The 22,391-nt window shown below is 52.6% G+C and overlaps 1 protein-coding gene across 2 annotated transcripts; it reads left to right on the top strand.

Moving 5' to 3' along the window:
- Positions 1-9,608: 9,608 nt before the first annotated feature.
- Positions 9,609-16,844, top strand: LOC308419684 (ephrin-A3; the record flags this gene model as incomplete). 2 transcript variants are annotated; one of them, XM_080915449.1, is made up of 5 exons in its annotated part: positions 9,609-9,736; positions 15,514-15,803; positions 16,144-16,209; positions 16,394-16,471; positions 16,714-16,844. In XM_080915449.1, 5 exons carry the CDS (start codon positions 9,609-9,611, stop codon positions 16,842-16,844), a joined length of 693 nt encoding a protein of 230 aa, XP_080771575.1. The 2 variants fall into 2 exon arrangements, with proteins under 2 accessions (XP_080771575.1, XP_080771576.1); XM_080915450.1 differs by lacking the exon at positions 16,394-16,471.
- Between the last annotated feature and the right edge of the window lie 5,547 nt (positions 16,845-22,391).

Here is a 22,391-nt window from a genome sequence, read left to right as displayed (position 1 = left end):
CTGTCTAGGTCCATCTTTCTTAACCGTGGCCTAGGTAGAACGAGGGGAGCAAGCACCCCTTCCCCCGTAGCTGTTCTCCGTCCTCTCTGGTGTCCCGCAGGCTCCTCTGGCTTGGTGCCGGCCTGCCTGGCATGGAGCCAGCAATCGATAGGTGGATGTTGTGCTGATTAGTCCGACCCGGCTGCGGCAGCAAGAGGCAGCGTGTGAACATTATGGGGTGGGGGCTTGAGGGGCAAGCACCAAGATGCTGAGGATTGTGAAGCCTCTCATTGTGAAGCTCCCCCCCCCCCCATTTTGCACACCTAGGTCAGACCGGTTCCTCTCTAAGGGAATGGAACCTGTCTATCACAGGACTTTGGCTCTCACAGTTTGTGATAATTCTGTGGCTCTAGCTAAGGCCCAGGGTTAAGGACCATGGCTTTAGGCAGAGTAGATTTTGAGTTAATAATCCCTAATCACTTTCAGAAAATGCCGCGTTATCAAGCGTATGTGTTAGGGTCCTGACCCTAAACTTTGATCTTTAGCAATTAAAAGATGTTTGTGTAAAGAAGAGAAGGCGGACTAAGAACTGTGGGAGGAGCTGTGAGCTGAGTCTTTTGGTCCAGCGTTGGAGTTCCGTCGCTGCCATCTTCCTGGAGGGCGTCTCTGTTGCCATGGAAACCAAAGATACAGTTACCTCTGTCCCTGAAAAGAGAAACCATAAGCAGGGCAAGTCCCCGGCAACCGTTTAGGGGCTCCTGTTCTGGATTCAGAAATATGGGGTCTCGCCCAGCTCCCCGTGGCCTCATACACCTATTTGTGGACCCAGCAGGAGCACTGGCAGGCAGCATCAAGTCAATCCCGTGAGCAAAAGAGACTGGGTACCTCGTTGGCTTTTTTTCTCAAGTTCAGACGCAGATTCACGCATTTGCAGACAGACAGCCCAGGCCTTTGCAGGTGCAAGGACAGACACTGGGGTGGGCACAGGAACCAGGTTTAGGTAGTTGCAAGCTAGTGCCCTCAGACTGTAGGCCTTCAGGCCAGGCCATCCCCCTCTTTTTCTGTTCCCTTCCTCACAGTGTGGACCCTGCACCTATGTCAGTTGCGGGCCCAGATACTTCCAATACAGGCTGAAGGCTTTGGGCGGCCCTCCCATACCTGGACCTTACTCATGAGAAGTCTTCGCGGCGTGTTCAGAGGCACAGTTCCAAGAGGTTAGGCAGGCCTGCCAGTTTTGGGGCGTCGCCGGCCTCCCCTAAATTCAACCGCGCTAGACGGCTGAGGGTGGGGCCCTCAATTTACTAAGCCAGTCCTAGTCTCGGCGGTATAGATGCGAAAACTTAACCTTCCCCTGCCTCGCTGGTTTGAAAGTCCCTTGCCTAGATTAGGCTCCTCGAAAATTGCCCTTCACATTCCGAAGTAGTTTTTCTCTGTGACGCCCCTCCCCCTTTCCTTTCTTTCCCATATTCTCTTCCTCCATTCATTCATCCAGTGCTCAGTGAGCTAGCTGAGTTGCCATTCCTTTCGCTGGGGTCGTCGGGGGAATCCCCAACAGTGACGCAGTTGAAAACCTTGGACTCTGGCTTCCCGAACAGCCAATAGAATCCTGGAACCTGGGGCATGAGGTCATCAGTGGCAGTCTGCATTGGTTCAGGCCTGGGAAAGAAGGTCCCCATAGCAACCGACGGTGCGTCCAAGCATAACCTTGAGAGTGGTCATCGCTCCAGCTGCGGGCTCTGTCTACTGTAGCTGCTTTAAAAAAGCAATGGGATGAGAAAGTTGGAGTGGAGTTCAACGTCCTAGGTTCTGTAGCCTTCACCCAACTCTTGTCTAATTTAAGATTTTTTTTTTTCTCGCTCAGAGCAAAGGTTAGAGTCACTTACTTAGAAAGTTGAGGTAGGGGTTATTTGCAACAGCCGTGGTGCCTTGGGTGCAGAGCTACTGCCATAGGGAATGTCAATTCTGAGACCTGTGTGTTCATCTGCATATCGTCTGCATCTCATTTGCATTCTGTTCATTTAAGGTGGAATTGGGCAGACATCTCCACCCCCCCTAGCTCTGTCACTTGTCTGTATCTGCAATCTATCCCTTGGTGGCTCTGTATTCCTCCACTGTCCAGTTCCATGATCCCCAACCTTCCTCCCACTCTCCGAAAACCTCCTGGGGGTAGGAAGTGGCAGAGACTAGCTAAAGGGGAAAGAATAAGGAGTCTGCCTCGCGTCTAGATGTTGGTGACAGATGGGGAGTACTGGTCTATACCGCCTGGAGACTAAATTGGCAAAGCTAGACGTAGGGGGAGGTGCCCCGGCTGGGTTGAAGGTCTCCAGGGCCAAATCACCCACATGCCTGGTGGGATGCAGAAACTAAGGATGCTGGGTTCCAGCAAGGAGCAGGCTTGTCCACCTGTCTGGTGCCAGGGCAGCTTCCTTCCCCCCAATTAAACACTAATGAGGTGTCATTTAACCCTTACCTTGCCTACTAGCTATCGTGTATATGGAACTCAAATTCATGGTCTCACACTGATAAAAAAGAGGAAAAGAAAGCCTCTGAGGAAACCCAGACGGGAGGTCAGGGCGCCTGGGCACAAGAAAGGAATCACAGATAGATGAGTGCTTTGTACAGAAGATTCTTTGTGGACTTGCAAGAGATCTTTCTGGGAATGAGTGGACCGTCCAAATGCACCCCCCCCCCGAATTTACAGCGATCTATTAAACACCTCTGCTAACTGAATACCAGACTGTGTGTCAGATGCTGAGGACGCAGACTGACATGAAACAACACCCTTTCCCCGTAGACATCTTCAGAGACAAGTCGGGCTGAGTTTGAGGCCAGCCTAGTCTACAGTGTAACTTCCAGGATACCCAGGGGTACTCAGAGAAACCGTGTCCCAAAAAAAAAAAAAAAAAAAGAGAGAGAGAGAGAGAGAAAGAAATCTTCAGACAGACCAGCCATTAAATAAATATAATCCATGTGCAATCATTATGCATACAAATGACTCGGACACAGGGAGAATGGGTCTACGAATCTACGAAAAGGCTTTGGTTGAGAAGATCGCAATTTATTCCAGGGAGATGTGTACATTACAATTAATGGTGCTTCTGTATTTCAACACAATAAAGGTCTCCCTCTCTTCCTCTCTCTTGCTCTCTCTCTTTCTCTATCCCTCTCTCCTCATAATTCATGGAGAGGTAAACATGCTGTGAAGGCATGTACCAACAGTCCTTAAAGTGCATCTCAACATGGACCTTTCCATATCTCCATCTCTTCTTGTGAACACGTACTGTGGTTTTATTACAGATCAATGTTTGCTGTGAAGCTCTTTTGCAGATTGGCCTGAACCTGCCCAGCCTGGGGAAAGAAGTGGAGAACTGATGCTGGCTCCATGGAAAAGGTGGGCAGACATTATCTTCACACCAGAGGGCAGAAACCTAACTCCCAAAGCAACAGCAGTCTGGCCATGGAAAACAAAGGGCTGGGCTCCAGGCTGTAGAGTACTCCTAGGCATGGTGGACCATTCTGCCTCTGACTCCCCAAATGACGTGGGGGTTACATCGCCACTCTCCTGGGAGCCCAAGTCCCCACCCCCGCTACTTCTGTGTTAAAGAACAGACCAGCTCAGACCTGTCTGCTGGCTCTCTCCCTGGGGAGCTGATCCTTTCCAGGGGACAGGAGAAGGCTGGGGAAGGGCTTGCTGAGAGGTTGCCAGATACTCCACCCTGACTCTACAGCCTGGATTTCTCCCCACCCACTCTGGTCTTTGCCCAGGCATAAACTCCATTGCCAGGGATACCCTGATTGTTGGATAGAGGGTGGGGGTCAGAGCTTTGATAATGAAAATGGGGTCTGGGCCGTGATACAGTTTGAGATTAAGAAGCAGCTGTGGGGTCTGAGAAGATAAAGTGGGCCTTCTCCCACAGCTTGAAGAAGGGATATTTCGTATTTATTTATATTTAGACATGATGTAGCCCTCACTACCCTTGAACTCACTCACAGAGATCTACCTGCCTCTGCCTCCTGAGTGCTGGGATCCAAGCCGTGCGCCACCACACTGGGATAAGACTTCTTTTTTTTTAAAGTACGACTCTCTTTTCCTTCAATCTATTTGATCTTTTCCTATTCTCTAAGCCTCAGGTCACACTTCGAGGGCGATCAGGAAAGCTTTAAAAGGAAGGAAAACCGTGGAAACAGATTCTGGGCTGGTCTAGGTAAGCAGAGCAATGAGGTAACCTCTTACTAACGATCTGATGAAGCGTCCATTAATCAAGCATCTCATGAGCCCCAAGCACTGGGCTAAGTGCTTCCCGGAGAGTGTGGATCTTGATCTTTGCAACAGCAGCTTCTCAAGTAAGGGAAGGTATGATTAGCCCCACTGGAGAGATGAGAAAAGCAGCCTCCGAGAAGGTAAATGACAGGCAAGCCACTGAGTACTACCTACCAGGTCCACACTAATATTACACGTTCCCTCCTCCTCAACCTTTCTTCAAGTACCACCAAAGGTACAGACATCATCCCTAATGTAACACCCCAGAGATGTGGCCTTCTACAGCCCACTGGCTTCCTAGGCCCAGTAGAGGAATCAGGGCATGGGTAGGAATCGAGGTTATTACACTTTGATGCCCCCACCCAAGCCCTGCAATCCGAATTTCCTGGATCCTAGACAAGAGGCACTGTGTCCTCTGCTTGTCAATCATATTGTCTTATCCCATGTGTGTCTCCATGTCACCTCAGGTAGTTCAGCATACCCCAGGGTCCCGGGACACACAGGTTCAGAAGGCAGAAGACTGCCGCACCTGGCCCCACCCCATAGCACCCAGGTGTCTGTGGTACTCAGGCAGCAGAGCACCCGTGACCCTGCGAAAGGTGCAGAGCCTATGAATATTTCATGTCAGGAGCTAGCGGCTGCTGCTCCTGCTCACATCATGCCCAAGCTTCCCTCTCACAAGCTCCTTGTTTATTTGTTTAATGAATTATTTATCCAGCCCCCTCCCCTTGCAGCCGTCCCCTCCCCCAGGCCCTAGCCTCCATGGTTTATTGAACTAAGCTCAGCTCTGTGGTTGCTACTCCATGTCCTGGGAGCTGCCTTGGGCTACACAGCCTGTGTGCTCCCTGTGCCCTCGACCTGCTCGGCTTCCTGATTCCTTGGCCCCCGGGGGTGGAGAGAATGCAGTACTATGTCTGAATTTTTGGGGAGTCTGGCTCAGTGTTCCTAGGCAGGTCATGGCACCCAGCCCCAGGGTCAGTGGGGCCTGAGGCGCTGAGGAACAGCCCCAGGGAGGAAACTCCAGCTTCACAGACAGCAGATTAGGGTCAGGCCTAATGTTTCACACTTAAGTCTGTGACCTACTTGACCTACTATGGGAGATGAAACCAGGAACTGATTTTATTAGTAGCAGGTAGCTAAGTCATTATTATTACTTTGAAACAGAGTCTCCTTTAGCCTGGCTTGGCCTCAAACTCATTTTGTAGCTGAAGATGGTCTTGATCTTTCTTGCCTCCATCTCCCAAGTTCTGGGATCATAGGCACCACTATACCTGATTTATTTTTTAAATTTTTAGGTTGGGTGGTGGTGCTCACCTTTAATCCCAACATTTGAAGGCAGAGGCAGGTGGATCCCTATCCGTTGAAAGCCAGCTTGGTCTACAGAGTGAGTTTCAGGACAGCCAAGGCCACAGAGAGAAATCCTTTTTGACACAACACACAAGCAAACAAGAAGACTGAGTATGTTGATACACAACTTTAACCCTAGTAGCCAGGAGGTTGAGGCAAGTGGATCTCCGTGAGTTCAAGGCCAGCCTGGAGTCCTAGGACAGTCAGAACTACATAGTGAGACCCTGTCTCAAACAAACAAACAAACCCCCTTATTTTATAATTGTATGTGTATGGGTGTTTTGCCTGCATGTATGCCTATGCAACATGTGTGCCCTCTGCCTGAAGAGGTCAGAGGAGGGGGTAGATCTCATGCAGCTGGAATTACAGGTGGTTGTAAGCTGCCACATGGGTGCTAGGAATCGAACCCAGGTCCTTTGCAACGGTAAAAAGTGTTCTTACCTACCGAGCCATCTCTTCAGCCCCCAAGTATACTTTTAAAGAATAAATGAAACAAAAGACAACTAACTCTAAGGACGTGTCCTCTACAGCAGTGGGCAGCATTGCTTTGTGGACCTTCGTGCTTGTGCCCTGTGTGACACCCAGCTGTGCTGTAGATACGTGTGCACATACCTGTTAGCCGGCAGCACCAGCCAGGTAACCCATTTCTACTGGAGTCACCCAAATAGACAAAGGCCTACTCCCCACTAATAGAGGACTTTGCCTGCCACAATCAGGTCCCAGGCATAAGAGCAGCTCTTCCCATTCACAGAAAGACAGAGTCCTTCCCGAATCCCAGTCCCCAGCCAGGCCTGGTGGCACACACCTCTAATCCCACCAGCACTGGAGGCAGAGGCAAGTGTTTGAGGCTAACCTGGTCTAAATAAGGAATTCTAGGACAGCCAACAATACATAGAGAGACCCTGTCTCAGATAAGTAAATTAGTAAATAAATACATAAATTAATAAACACATAAACTCCCAGTCCCCTGCAGGCTTTTGAACAGTGCTGCAGCTGGAGGTGCATGCACTGTATACTCCGTCCACAGAACTGCCACACACCCTTGTGAAGGTCCTTCAGTCACCTCTTATTGGATACAAGTTCTCTGTCAGGGTATGAAGGCTCAGCCGGTTGAATTCTTCCTAGATCGGAGCGGGCCAAGTAGTTGTGCTCAGACATGCGGTGCCCTCCTCAGTGACCTCTCTTCAGTGGAACTTGTGTCCCTGCTCATGTTTGAGTTCCTTGTAAGAAACACGGTAGCTGAAAACCAGTAGGCTGCCAGTCCCATGTTAATTCCTGAGATGCTGCCTTTCCGAACGTTGATGTACTCGGTGTAATGCCGGTCAGACCCTCTTCGAAAGGCTCCTGCAATTCCACTGGGGGTGAAGTCTTGGTGTGAAGTTTGTACTTGGTACAAAAAGTTTTCCACACAGGGCAAGAAGAAATTGACATTAGTTCACACTCCCTTACTAAGATGGAGACACACATAAGTCCACTTCCCACCAAAGGAAGTTGCACCTTTGTTTTTGTACAAAGCACCACTTGCCAAGAGCGCACACTCTAGAGACAGAATCTTCATAGAAAGGCCCAAATCAGTCAGCCGACACTTCCATGGAGGAAGCCTGGACCCTAGGGCATCAGATCCCAGAGACACAGGCTCCACCGTGTTAACAGTCAGATTTGGGCCAGAGAAAAGAAAGATGGTCTTAAACCCAGGGTTAAACAAACAGGGCCCCAGGTTCAAGGGAAACAGCTCCCTTTTTAAAAGCTATATTTAATTATGTGTGGACCCCTTGTGTGTGTGAGTATGTGTGTGTGAGTATGTGAGTATATACTCACATACTTTTTGAAGGTATAAGATTTCTGGAGCTGGAGTTACAGACAATTGTAGACCATCTCCTGTGCATCCTGAGAATTGAACTTAGATCCTCTGGAAGAATAGCAAATGCTCTTAACCCGTGAGCCACCTCTCCTGCTGTGAAGCCCTAGGCATGATTATTGGACACAAAGGGTAGACTACTACATTCTACATGTCTGGGTTCTAGAGTAAATCTTTAAATAAAAGCCAGGTTTATTATTTGTTTATTTTCCCAGTAATGGGGACTGAACCTAGGGTCTCATTCATATGCTCTACCAATAAGTATATCCCCCAGTTTGGAGCCCAGATTCTAGAAACAGTAACCTAAGGTTTCAAAAATACAGAATTGAAAGTTCTGGACCAATCCAGCCCCCTACACTCACTGTGCTTGTGGACAGACTCTCTGGTTGCTCTGCCTTACAGAGAGCAGCTTCTTTGAAGCAAAGGCATGGCCTGGAGGGGCTGGGGCTGGGGCTGGGGCTGGAACTTGTGTTCCCTGGAGTAGGCAGGTTAGCATTATTTGGGAGAAGCAAATCTCTCTGGGAACGAAGAGAGCTGTTTGCAAAGTCCCTCGTCCCCATCTCAAAGGGCCTCATTTATTTTCTGGCTCCCAAGAAGAGAGAAGATATCTCCTGGGAGTGAAGAGTTACCCCATGAGGACAGCACCCACTCTCACCTAGCAGCAGGGAGGCATAGTACCTACTGTGCATGCAGTGCCCTCCCCCACCCCAATACCAAAGCAGGCCTGTGGTCAGGGCCTTGTACTGCCAAAGGTAAACCGATGGAGGGTGCTGCTATCTGCCCTGCCTCTCGCCTCCCTGGGGTTGTGGGTTCTAAGAACCCTGTCAGGCTCGGTTCTGCTTTGCCTCTCAGTCTTGGCTTCTGGGAAAGAGACAAGATAAAGGGTGGATGCCTACTAGATCTGCATTGAGGATCCCTCACAACGAGGGTGTAGGTCAATTATTTGGGAAGAGAGAGAGAGTGTGTATCTGTATACTTCAGTGTCTCAGTCTATGGGCCTCTGCTTCTACTAATTTCTTCTCTATAGGCACCTTGTGTGCCTATGTTGGACTGTGTGTCAAGTGTTCATGGTTCCTGCTTCTAGGTATGTATACCTGTTTTTTTTTTTTTTTTTCCTCCCATCACTGTGTGCACGTCCTCTTTGCATCTATATGTCCCTAGGAAGCCCGAGGAAGACAACTGCTGTGGCAGGTGCTGAAATTGAAGGTGCCCTCTGTCCTTAGAGAAGGCATCTATGGAAGCAGGAATGAGCATGCCTAAGAACATCGCTGAGGGAATCGGAGGCAGTCAGGGGCCCTTTGTGAGCTTGCCAAGAAGACTACTCCATTCCTGCTTGGCTCCAACTGGCTCCTGCCTTGACAACTCACCACCACCAAATAAATACCTTTGCCCTGGATTCCCATAGAAGATTTTTTTTTCTTTTTTGAGACAGGGTCTTACTATGTAGCCCTTTCTAGCCTGGAATTTGTTACACAGACCTATGTAGGTGTCTTCGAACTCACAGAAATCTGCCTGTCTCTGCTACTAGAGTGACAGGATTAAAGGAGCCCCCCCCCAAAAAAAAAGTGAAACTCTTTGGGCTGAGCCATTCTGTTCTGCATTGGCTTCGAGTAAAACAAGTCTTCCTGCTCAGCTGAGGGCTTTCAGACAGCCAGCTGTTAGCTCCTGGTGCCACCTGAGGGCTTCCCCCGTCTAGTGTCCATTTAACTCCTTGCACACGTGGAAAAGGGGTGGAGGAAGGAGAGGTCCAACCAACTTCGTTGAGATATGGGTCGCTCCTCCACACTTCCACACTCCCTGGAGAAAGGTGTGGATCTACACAAGATGTATGGCCAGGTCTTGGCTTCCACATCCTTCTCGGGGAGCTAAAGACGCAAGCCGCTGCAGCAAATCACCTAGGAGAGAGGAGAGACGCGTTGTTCCTGAAGGGGCTACACAGTATGGGGTCGCCCACGCGCGGCGCGCTCTGGGCTCAAGTGGGGCGGAGCCCCGCGTGAGCGCGCCAGGGGCGGGGCTTCGGGGGCGCGCCCAGAAGGGCGGAGGGAAGGATTGTGGGCGTGACTAAGGTTGGGGGCTGGCAGCGGCGGCAGCAGGGAGCTGGGAAGCTGAGAAGCCGGGAGCGCGGGGCTCAGTCGGGGGGCGGCGGCGGCGGCGGCTCCGGGGATGGCGGCGGCTCCGCTGCTGCTGCTGCTGCTGCTCGTGCCCGTGCCGCTGCTGCCGCTGCTGGCCCAGGGGCCTGGGGGCGCGCTGGGAAACCGGCATGCGGTATACTGGAACAGCTCCAACCAGCAGTGAGTCGGGGACCCGGAGAACCCGTGCGTCCCGCGTCAGTGATGGGGGAGCTGGTGGGCCCGAGAAGTCCTAGGGGAACCTGGCGGCAGTCCTGGGAGACAGGCTTGGTGCCGAGAGGCGAGGGAGAGGGAACGCACTACGTGGGCGTCTGTGAAACTCGGGGTGCCGGAGAGAAGCTGTTGAGGCATAGTAAAGAGCGCTCTGGCCGTGCGGAGGAGGCTGTTGGGGGTCCCTAACCCCATCTTGGTTTCTCTACACACTCGCCTCTGGAATAGTGTTCTGTCCCGTAGTCTCCCCCACCATCCACGCTCTTTTTGGCTAGGTTGAAGTCTGTGAGTACCGGTGTGCTGGGGATAGGCCGCTGCATTTGGGAACTGAAGGATGACCTGTTTTCAGCCTATAAATGTTGATGGGGTTCTGCTTAAGACTCTTGATTTTGAAAGTGGGGTTCGGCATTAAGGCAGGAACTCCGATTCGCCACCTCCTCAGAACGAAGGGGAATGGGTTGCTCTGGCTGTGTGAATAAACCGGGGTGAGTTGGGGCAGGGTCGCGAAGTTGGGGGGCCCTGGGAACGCAGGGTACTGGTGAGAAGGAAGGAGGCAGAGATGTCGGCATGTCACACACACACACACACACACACACACACGCACTGAAGCTAGGGACGGCGTATGGCACTGAGTGTGAACGGGCGTGCGCGGCTGTCAGTGTGCGTGTGTCTGTGTGTGATTTGTGTGTCTGCGTCGGCGACCGTCTAGGGGTGGGAGCGGGCGGCGGGTCGGGGAGGGGGCTGCGGTCGGTGTCCGCGTGGCCAGTCTTGTCTGGGCTGGGGTGGCTCTTGGCGCCGCCGCGGTCTGGGCGGGTGTCAGGGCGGCCGTGTGGTTTCCTCCGGTGTGTGGCGCGGCGGCCCGGTGCCGGCTGCCGGACCGGGCCATCATTCTGCACAGTCCTTGCTGCCCTTGTCTTCTCCCTGCCGAGCGGTCGTGTGTATCACTCTGGCCACCTCAGTGTATTGGTAGGGGGATCCCTGGGGACACGGGGATCACTGTCACACCTGCCCGGGCGGTGGCGGCAGCTTTGCTTCTGACTCTCAGCCCTGGGGGCTGACTGGGGAACAAATGGTGAGACCCCAGGGGAGGGGACCTGAAGGGCCTCGACCACGACCCCCAACCTTCCGGGGGAGGGGCTCCTGCTTGCTGCTCTGCTCTTTGTTGTTTGGGGCTCTGCGCCTCCCCCTCTTTCTCCTCGCGCCCAGAGTGTCAGACTGGGGGTGGGGATGAGCTAATGACGCCCCCCTTTCGCTTCCCATGGAAACCTCGGGGGTGGGGTTGCAGCCCCTCCCCCCCGGAGCGGGACTCCATTCTCCCCGGGGGGCCCTGAGGGCTGACTATCTATCTTGCTCATCCCTCCCCCCCTAAGATTTACACGTCCGACCCCCGCCCCGTTACAGTCTCGCAGAGAGCTCGCAGGTGAGAGACCCTGGGCTCCCCGCCACCCTTGGGGAACCCCACTGCTCATAGCATGCCAGAGCCTAGGGGGTGTGGGAATAGCCTTGAGGGGAGCGTTGATCAGGTTCCCCTCCCCCGCATACACCTGGGCGCAGGTGAAAGCTCCGGAACGGGGTGAGAGAGCCTGGCTCCCAGAACCTCCTTTCGCCCTCTCCACTCCGGTGTGGGCAGGGACCGACGGAGGTAGGAGGCGGCGCACACCGGACCAGGAGGCCGCTGCCGCCCCCGCCCCGCTTCCCGGGCCTTTGTTGCCGCTGCGCCCGGGCTCTCCGGCTCTCTCACTGCGGCATCCGCGGCCCCATAAATCGTGAGAGCGACGTGCTCCAGAGCCGGGAGTGGAGAGGGCCGGGGAGCTGGGGGCGGGGCCGGGCTGAGCCACAGGCTCTCAAGCCCCCCCTCCTATGGTCACGTGATCTAGGCTCCTGGCTCCCACCTCCCATCACGTGTAGAGGGTCTCTGCCCCTTGGGGTCACGTGGGGGAGGGTCTGCGACCCCGCCTCTTGGGGTCACGTGGGAGGGTGCTGGTGGGACACGTGCAAAGCCTCCTTTGACAGACCTGCAGTAGCCCCCCCCCCCCGACAGACCTGGGGCTGGGTTCTGGCTACCTAGCCATCACCCCTTGCCCCCATTCAGCCCCTTGAGTTCGTCCCTGGCAATAAGACCTTCCCCTAACCTGGCTCAGAAACTAGGACGCGGTGGGAGCAACCTTATTGGAGGGAGTGGTGAGAGTGTGAAGTCGGGGGTCTCCTGAGTCGGGGACTGAGCGGGGGCGGAGCTGAGGGCCAAACATGTCTATCTCCCTTGCCAGCACTTCATTTCTGTGAACTAAAACGAAGGTGTTGGTACTCTCCTCGGGAGGATCTTTTTCTAGGAAAGGTTGCTGTTTGCTGATCACTTTCATTCACACATTCATTCAACAAATATTTATTGAGACCTCTACTACGTCCGTGGTGGTCTGTTTCCGTCTGCTCGCCGGTGTGTCCAGATTTCTCTTCCGCGCTGTCTCCTCTGCTGTGGGCCTCTCTGGATCCGATGCTGACTCTTTGCCTTTTTCCCCCCCTTGGTTCTCATTCATTTCCTCCCTCTCCCCGTTTCTGGCTTCCCTTCCCTCTCTCTCTCTCTCTCTGGGCCTCCCTCCCTTTCCTCTTTCGGGCGAATCCGTCTGTGTTCGCCTCCCCTCTCTGTCTATGGCAGAGTCTTTCCATCTCTGCGTGTCTCGCTTTCGGCGGGTCTTCGCTCTTCTCCGCCGCTGCAGATCAATAAACCTCCGCCGCCGCTGCTGTCGCTACTGTCGCAGGGTCGAGGGGCGGGGGTGACCGGCGCGCTGCTTCTCCTCCTGGCCGGAGCTGGCGGGGCGCGGGGGTGTCAGTGTGCAAGCGCCGCCCTGGGAGCGTTCCCGCCGCTGCCCACCCCCACCCCCCAGCCTCGGCGCGCGGACTCCACGCCGCGCACACGTGGTCGGGCCTCGCCTGCTGGAGCGGGCGGCGCGCAGCCTCGGGGGCGCGCACTAGAGGGGAAGAACCTAGTCTCTGCATTTTTCTCCACTCCCTTAACTCTTACATCTTGGCTTCTAAAGCCGAGGATAGGGGTTTAACAAGTTCAGAATCTCTTGGGAGCCTTTCTCTTCTCCCGGGTCTTGTTAGACACCCTGTTTACCTGGCCCTAATTACCCCAGGGGGAGACGTTTGCTCCCTCACGGCTCCCCCACCTCCCTCCTGTACTGTAACCCCCCGCGGACACTGAAAGCTCAAGGCTGAGTTCTGCGGACCTAGGAAGCAGGGGCGCTGTTGGTGTGAGAAGAGTTGGGATGCAACCTGGGGCGTTGCAAGCCTGGTGGGACAAAGTAAGCCTTATAGAAGAGCGGCGAGGACGCCTTTCTGCGGAGAAGTGGGGGGGGGGGGGACAATGGAAACTCCCTGAAGGAGCGGGACGCACAGTCCCCAGATGCTGGCCCACCCCGCGGTGAGCGCAGGAGGAAGGTAACCCTGGAGGCGTGGTTAGCCGCTGGGGCCTGTGTGCACCTCTCTGCACTAAGCCGAATGACAGATTCTATTAAAGAGGTTGTGCCTAACAGACAGGTCGGGTCTCCTAGGAGTTATGGTTTGGGATTCCTGGCACCTGGCCTACTGCTCTCTCCACCGACAGCTAACTGGCCGGCAGGATTTGTACCACATGGCCAGGTTGGGGTGGGGTAGGGCTTAATTTCTGGGTCTTTTCTGCCATCAAATAACAGGGATAGATAGGTAAGAGGTGGCTTCGCTTCTTGTCACCGTCACACAGCGACCACTAAATATACCCAGCTCACTCTCTTGAGGAAACTGAGGCACCACCTGTAGCAATATCTCTGGCGTTGGCTTAAAATCCACTGTAATGGGGTGTGTGGTTGGAGGGATGGGGCAGCTGCAGGGAGGAGCTGCTTCAAAATCAAACCGGATACATGGATGAGGCCAAGGGAACAAGGCCCCGGGGTAACTATGGGACTGCCCCAGGCCTGGCACCTCATGATGGCTAGCTGGTGGCCCCCTCCCCAGGTCCTTAGGGAAGGAACAGGAGATGATAGTTTGGGATGGACATACAATGCATGGGTGGTTCCTGGGAGCAGCCAGGCCTTGTCTAACCCGTTTTCCTGCTCCCAGCGCCCCGTCGAGACTCCTGCCCACCTGAGTGCCAGGGACAGGGAGGGGCCCGAGTGACCCATCACTCCCATGGGAACCAAGTGGGACTGGTGGCATTCCTGATGACTCAAGAAGGCTGTGCCCGTTCTTACTAGAGAGTCCAAACACCAGCTGTTACCCATCTGCCTCGTTGCTAGTCTTGGGGACTGGGCAACATAAGTATAGCCGTTGACGTTGGGTAATGTCAGCGAGGACCCCCAAGGCCTCGTCCTGTGAAGAGGCCTCCAAGCTCATTTCCCTAATGTGTCTAATTACTGTTTGTGAAACAAGGTCCTGACTGGTGACATGGAGAGCCAGTTCTTTCCCTCAGTGAGTTCTCGAGGCCTTAGGGACCCCAATGCTGTAACATCTCACTAGGTGGCCCATGCTTCCCCGTGCCCACTACAGTTCCATAGCGCTACCAACATGAGTGTATACTTGCCTTAAAGAAGTCAAAGACGACTTCTACCCGCTCCTCCACATGTGTGCATTGAGCTGCCTCTGTCACCTCTACACTGTTCTGTGACATCACAAAGGGTGTTCTGAGGACCACTTAGATGAGACTGTCGGGCAGGTGAGGGTTCCAGGAGATCTGGCACCCGCTCCTATCCCAGAGACTCATCTGGAATGTGACAGACACAGTCATCTTGTCTAGGCACTTTGCTCTCCTTACTCTGCCCGGCATTATCGTGGTGGTGGCAGTGGCAGTGGGGACAGTGGCATCTAGGTGGAGGAAGATGTGGAATGAAGCAGAAACCCTGGCACAATGACTCTTCAGCTCCCTGGTCCCCAGGATGTCGGGGACTTAATTGTTTATAGCCTCAGGTTGGAGGTAAATCAGACTCAGAAGCACAAAGACAGTGGTCTTGTCATGTAGGAAATACAGGGGGGACCCCTAAGATTGGTGGGGCCAGCTAAAACTGGCGTAGGCTTAGCACGCATGCAATCTAGCTTTTCTGAGTGTCTGCCGCCTGTGAGTGGGTGGTGGACATTTTTGTGTTTGTGCCATAGAACCTGTGCATGTATGTACACGAAGCCGCCATGCATGTGTGTGTGAGGGCAAGTCCTGTCGGACTGGCCTGGAGGCCGGACCCGCAGCAGCAAGAAGGCATTCTGGGAGAAGCACTAGAAGGCTTGGGCTCCGAGGAAGGGATCTCTCTACTTCCACCCTACCCTTCCCTCAGTTCCTCCTCGCGCCTGCTGAATTATGGGGGATGGACCGAGGAAATACGGGCCTGGGGTCTGGGAGTCGTTGGGGCCTGTGCTGTTTCTGTGGCAACCGGAGCTGGGTTCCTTCTTCCCTCCGCCCCTCTCCCTCTCCTCTTCCCTAGGAGGTAGGCCGGGCTTCCTTGTGCTTCTGCTACCCTCTGGTGGCCACCAGGAGAAGGACAGGCCAAAAAAAAAGAGAGGACACAGGGGACTGACATACTAGACCAGGGGTTCAGAAATGGGCTGAGAAAAGATTGGAGGAAAAGCCAAGAGAGTGGGGGACTGAAGTTTTATGTTTAAAAAGAATATATATTATATAGTGATCTAATTATGGTCTGAGGGGTAGTGACATGAAAAGGCCTTGGAGAGTTGGGGTTTCTTCTCTGACCCACTTCATTTGTCCACAGCCTGCGGCGAGAGGGCTACACGGTGCAGGTGAACGTAAACGACTATCTGGATATTTACTGTCCGCACTACAACAGCTCAGGGCCTGGCGGCGGGGCGGAGCAGTACGTGCTGTACATGGTGAGCCTGAGCGGCTACCGCACCTGCAACGCCAGCCAAGGCTCCAAGCGCTGGGAATGCAACCGGCAGCACGCCTCGCACAGCCCCATCAAGTTCTCCGAGAAGTTCCAGCGCTACAGCGCCTTCTCGCTGGGCTATGAATTCCATGCCGGCCAAGAATACTACTACATCTGTGAGTACTGGGGTCCTCGGTCTTCTGAATGACAGGGTAGGGTTCCGGGGATCCCGGGCCAACCGTTGTGGTGGTCACCAGGGATAGGCTTCAGCGGTTCACAGTTCTGAGAAGTTGTGAGGCTGGGGGGGTCGCGGGTGGAGCGGGGTTTGACAGTCCCAAATTTGGACCGCAGAGCGTTTCTGTTGGGTTGGGCTGGCTACGAAGTCGTGGTGACCCATGTCCAAAGAAAGGTTGGACACAGCCGGATACGGGCGATTTGGAGGGGGATGAGAGTCTATGTTAAGACCGCAAGGGCCTTAAGTAAGTGAAAGCAACTCAGGCCCAGTCTCCTCCCCAGCCACGCCCACTCACAACCTGCACTGGAAGTGTCTGAGGATGAAGGTGTTCGTCTGCTGCGCCTCCAGTGAGTAGCGTCGGTTTCCAACCACGTCCTGATCCTTGCCTTCCTGCTTTGGGGCTCCCTTGGCTTCCTGGGGATGGGGGCGGAGGGCACAGGCGATCGGGATAGCTCCCCAGCTGTAGCAGGGGGAGGGGGTCCTGGCCCTGACTTTCCCCTCCTCTCTCCCCACCCGCACCCCACCCCGCAGCATCGCACTCCGGGGAGAAGCCGGTCCCCACTCTCCCCCAGTTCACCATGGGCCCCAATGTGAAGATCAACGTGTTGGGTGAGTCTGCGCAGCGCCCTCTGGTGGCCACTGCTGGAATCGCAGCCCCCTTCCCAGTGCCTGCTTTTTTTCTCCCCGCCCCGCATGCCTTCCCTTGGGACACCAGCCCTACCTGCCCCTCCCCCGTGGGTGGTCCCATCTCTGGCTCCACTGTTGCTGCTGCTGCTGCCGCCGCCGCCGCGTGCCCCCCGCCCCAGCGCACAGCCCAGCTCTTACCAGTCGGCTTGTTTATCTTTCCACAGAAGACTTTGAGGGAGAGAGTCCCCAGGTGCCCAAGCTTGAGAAGAGCATCAGCGGGACCAGCCCCAAGCGGGAACACCTGCCTCTGGCCGTGAGCCTCGCCTTCTTCCTCATGACGCTCTTGGCCTCCTAGCTCTGCCCCTTCCTAAGACAGAGAGAGGTGGGGCAGGGCTGAGAAGGAGCAGGGAACCAGCTTTGGAGCCTACATCCTTCTTCCCATGGTTGGGAGTGGGGTCTGCACTGTACATCTATCTGTGCCCGCCGCCCTCTTTGCCCACACTCTCTAGGATAAGCACCGTAGTGGATCAGGCACAAGGACAGCCACAGGTCCCAGGTGGCCTGTGGTTTTGGTAATGTTTGGTACCAAACCTGGGGGGTATAAAGGCAGTGCTCAGGACTCCCTGGCCCCTGGTACCTTTCCCTGACCCTTGGTGCCCTCCCTCTTTGTCCCCAAGAGGCAAATATGCCCCAGAGAGAACAAATGAAGTATGGGAGGTGCCCCCTGTCACTCTCCTCTGAGGCAGAACATGGGGAGGGGACAAGATGGGTGAGGGGTGGAGCCTCAGGCTACCCCTTCCCCTGTTTACAGCAATAAGTATGTCCTCCTCCCTCCACTCCCACATAGAGGACTGTGGTTTGGATTGAATCCAAGTTTACAAATAGACACCCCTGGGGAGGAGCAGGCAGTGGACAGGGGTGGGCATTGGGGTGCCAGACAGGCATGTAGACTCTATCTCTATATATAATGTACAGACAGACAGAGTCCCTTCCCCTTCTTAACCTTGACCTTTCTTGACTTCCTTTTCCATATTCAGACTCCTCCCCCCACCAGGTTAGGCCCCCCTTGGGACCCCCCTGGTCCCTCTTTTGTCTTCTGTGAAGACAGGACCTATGCAACGCACAGACACTTTTGAAGACCGTAACAACAATGCCCCCCTCCCTTCCAGCCCTGAGCCGGGAACCAACTCCCAGGACCTTGCCCTGCCCACCCCGTGTGGTCCCCACCCATCCTGGGCCTTTTTCAAGTGCTTTGGCTGTGACTTTCATACTCTGCTCTTAGTCTAAAAAAATAAACTGGAGATAAAAATAACTGAGTGTGTGTGGTTTCAAGGGGCTGTGTCCCTATAGGGCTCAGGTCCTGGGTGAGTTGGGCATTTCTAGGTTCAAGTCCATGGACTGCCCAGTTCTGGGGTCCAGCTCTGTTGTGGAGAGGGACAGAGCTTCAAGTTGAGCTGGGGCGACCTTGGGAAGGTTCCTTAACCTTTCTAGGCTCAGGCTTCCCACAGGGAAAGCGGCGTGGGTCCCCGTTTTCCAGAGTTAAGGCTCAGGCTGATGAGTTCTCTGCTGCAGTCAGAAAAGCTTTTGGCTGGGTCCAAGGATTTCAGGGGATTTGTGAACCTAGATAGGAAAAAAAATGATATTGTTATTTTCACTCACCTGTGACAAATTTAACATTCCCTTATGTACTTGGGCAACAGGCTACCATAGCATTAACAGTATGTGTGACTTTGTAGCCAACAGAAATCCCAGATGTTTTCAGACCTGCTTTATATCTCATTTATGTGTCACTACTTTGAAATGATCATAGTTGTTAGACTTTACTTGTTTTTAACATGTTAATAAAGAAACATATATATTACATACCAAACACGTAAATGTCTGTTAACTGTGTTTCAATATATAGCCGGGTTCCTTTGTGACACTTTGAAAACACGCTCTCTGCTGGGGCCTGGGCCCCACATAACCACCGTTATCAGGACGGCAGAAAGGACAGGTTATGTGTGGGACCACCAAAGGAGCTTCTCGGGATCCAGGGAAGAAGCTTTCTCCCAGCCCAAGGGACCTTACCCCACCCTGCTTCTCTTACTGATACAGAGGACAGGCTAGATTCTAGATAAGCATCTCTCCTACGTGCTTCTGTGGCTGTCAGTGGCATGGTGACAGCCCTAGCCAAGTATGGTGGTACATACCTGTAATCTGAGCACTTAGTGGAGCTGAGGCAGGAGAACTGCTGCAAGTCCAAGGACAGACTAAGCCCCTGAGTGAGACTCTATCTGAGGGTGTGCAGGTTCTTGGTATCTTTTGCTATCACCTAACAGATGCTTGGAGTGGGGGGGGGCAGACAGGGAAAGAATCCAGGGCAGACAGTAGACCAGTCCAACACTACTGGACCAAAAGACAGGAAAGGCTGGCTCAGCCACCCAGGGTTCCATGCTCCCAGTGGATACTCAGGGAACACCTGCCAAGTGCCAGGTATTGGTGGGACAAGGAAGACATTGTGCTTTCAGATGTAATGATTTCCAGGTGTGGTGCTGTAGACCTGGAATCCTGGTGCCTGGGAGACTGAGGTAAGAAGACAGAGGGCAAGGATAGCGTTGGCTGCATATACTTTGTCAAAACACAGTCCGAGCCAGTCCAATGGCTCCATGGCAAATTACTTGTTATGAAGTTCTGATGACCTGCATTTGATTGAAGAAGCCACATAAAGGCAGGAGAGAACTGTCACAAGATGTCTTCTGCTTCTACATATTCTGAAGTGCTCATGTGTGTGTGTGTGTGTGTGTGTATGTGTGTGTGTGTGCGCGCGTGCGTGCACAACTGTTAAAGTTCCTGTGCTGGCTAGTTTTATGTTGACACAAGCTATAGTCATCTGAGCGGAGGGAACCACAACTGAGAAAATGCCTCCAGAATATCAGGCTGCAGACAAGCCTGTAAGGCATTTTTTTAATTGGTGATTGGTGGGGGAGGGTCCAGCCCACTGTGAGTGGTGGTGCCATCCCTGGGCTGGTAGTTTTGGGTTCTATGTAAGAGATCGGGCTGAGCAAGCCATGATGAGCAACTCAGTCAGCAGCACTCTATGGCTGTGCCTCAGCTCCTGCCTCCAGGTTCCTGCCCTGTTTGAGTTCCTGTCCGTACTTCCTTTGATGATGAACAGTGATTGTGGAAGTGTAAGCCAAATAAACCCTTTTCTCTGCCTTTTTTTTTTTTTGGTGTGTGTGTGTGTGTGTGTGTGTGTGTGTGTTTGTTTGTTTCTGAAGGCAGGGTTTTTCTTCATAGCCTTGGCTGTCCTAGAACTCACTCTGTAGGCCAGACTGGCCTTGAACTCAGAGATCCACATGCTTCTGCCTCCCAAGTGCTGGAACTAAGGGCTTGGACCACTTATTTTTTTTTCCTTCCTTCCTTCTTCTTCTTCTTCTTCTTCTCCTTCTTCTTCTTCTTCTTCTTCTTCTTCTTCTTCTTCTTTTTCTTCTTCTTCTTCTTCTTCTTCTTCTTCTTCTTCTTCTTCTTCTTCTTCTTCTTCTTCTTCTTCTTCTTCTTCTTCTTTTTCTTCTTCTTCTTCTTCTTCTTCTTCTTCTTCTTCTTCTTCTTCTTCTTCTTCTTCTTCTTCTTCTTCTTCTTCTTTCCTTCTCCTCCTCCTCCTCCTCCTCCTCCTCCTCCTCTTCCTCCTCCTCCTCCTCCTATTCCTCCTCAGGGCTTGAACCACCTATTTTTTTTTCTTTCTTTCTTCCTTTCTTTCTTCTTCTTCTTCTTTTATTTATTTTTATTTTTTTTATTTTTTTTTGTGGTGCCAACTTGCTTTTTGATCATGGTGTTTCATCGAAATAATGATAACCCTAAGACAGCTCCTATATAATTCCATATCTGTTAGGGTGTGCTGGCCAGTTTTATGATAACTTGACACAAGCTGTAGTCATCAGAGAGGACGGAACCTCATTTGAAAAAATATCTCCATAAGATCAGGCTCTAGGGTATACTCTTAAGTAGTAATGGATGGGAGAAGGCAGCCCATTGTGGGTGGCACCATCCCTAGGCTGGTGGTCTTCGGTTCTATAAGACAGCAGGCTGAGCATGCCATGAGGAACAAGCCTTTGCATGGCCTCTGTATCAGCTCTTGCCTCCAGGTTCCTACCCTGCTTGAATTCTTGTCCTGACCTCCTTCAGTGATGAACAGCAATGTGGAAGTGTAAGCTGAATAAACCCTTTCCTTTCCAACTGGCTTCTGATCACAATGTTTTATCACAGCAATGGTAATCCTAACTAGGACATGGTGTGTGATCAAGAATCAATAATACACACAGTGAGGGGGCAGATGCTATGTGGCATGGTTAAATGCCAGGGGCCGTGGGAAGAGCTGACAAATCTCGTCTTTACCTGGTCAGAAGAAGCCTGCTTCAGGGAGGGAGTGCACTCTCTTGTGGAGTACAGAAGGCCTTGCAGAGAGATCACCCATGAGAGAACAGGGGTCAGCTGAAGATCCCTGAAATTTCTAGGCCAGGCAAGGCTGGTGACTGGGATGGGGAGGGTGCTTGTGGTTTCAAAATTTAGAATAGTGTCTTAGTCACCGTTCTATTGCTGTGAAGAGACACCATAACCAAGGCAACTCTTATAAAAGAAAGCATGTAAGTGGTGGTGGCTACTTACGGTTTCATAGGGTTAGTTGGTCCATTATCATCATGGTGCGTAGCATGGCAGCATGCAGATGTGGAATTTACTGAGAACAATGTCCTGATGCTCTGGCAGAAAGGGGAAGACAGACTGAACCTGGAATAGATTTCTGAAACCTCAAAGACTACCCCTTGTGACTCTCCTTCTCCAACAAGGCCACACCTCTTAATCCTTCTAATCCTTTCAAACAGTTCCACTCCCTGGTGATGACACATTCAAATATATGAGCCTATGGGGACAGTCCCATTCAAACCACCACACTAGGGCTTAGCGAGAGTGTAAAGATGCTTGATCCCTGAATAAATCATGGTAGGAGAAAACTATTCTGGAAGCTGATCTCTGACCATCAGCAGTAAGCTTGGACAAAATAAGTGAAAGAAAAACTTTTTATTTCAAGACAGTGTTACTTTCTGCAGACCTGGCTGAACTTGCTCTGCAAACCAGGCTGGCCTCGAACTGAGAGAACCAAGCCTGCACAAGGTGGGTCATCCAGACCCTTCTTTTTTATATCTGTGCGTACACTATAGCTGTCTTCAGACACACCAGAAGAGGGCATCAAATCCCATTACAGATGGTTGTGAGTCACCATGTGATTGCTGAAAATTGAACTCAGGAACTCTGGAAGAGCAGTCAGTGCTCTAACCACTGAGCCATCTCTTCAGCTCTAGACCCTTCGTGTTTACAGGTGGGACAGAGATAGTAGCAGCTCAGCCACACTCAGGTGTCTACGTCAGAGCCAGGACTAGAAGTCTGTGTACTGACCCTTCATCTTCACTTCTGTCATACAGAGTCCTCAGAGGGGAAATGCCCACAGTCAACAAGGAATAACAAGGAGGAGGTGCCACGTTCTCAAAGACCCTTTCCAGTTCCCTGACTCTCCTCATGAGCATCCTCCCTCTCAGTCAGGAATTCTTTTAGTGTCTTTCTTTTGCTGTGACAGGAAATAAAAATAAAAAAAGAACAGCAAAAACAACAACAAGAACAAACAAAACAAAACAAAAACCTCTGATAAAAAAAGCATCTTAGGAGAGAAGGGGGTTTGCTTCAGTCTGTCACAGCAGAGGCGTGTGTGGCAGGAGGGGGAAGCCCCTGGTCACATTACATCACAGTCAAACAGAGAGAAACCAAGTTTGAAGCCAGGAATGATGCTTCCCACGTTTCATCCCAGAACTCAGGAGGCAGAGGCACCTGGGTCTCTGTGAGTTCAAGGCCAGCTTGGTCTATACTGTGAGTT

This window comes from Micromys minutus (genome assembly GCF_963924665.1).
Source record: "Micromys minutus genome assembly, chromosome: 4".
NCBI lineage: Eukaryota > Metazoa > Chordata > Mammalia > Rodentia > Muridae > Micromys > Micromys minutus.
This window is presented reverse-complemented; position numbering and strand designations above follow the sequence as displayed.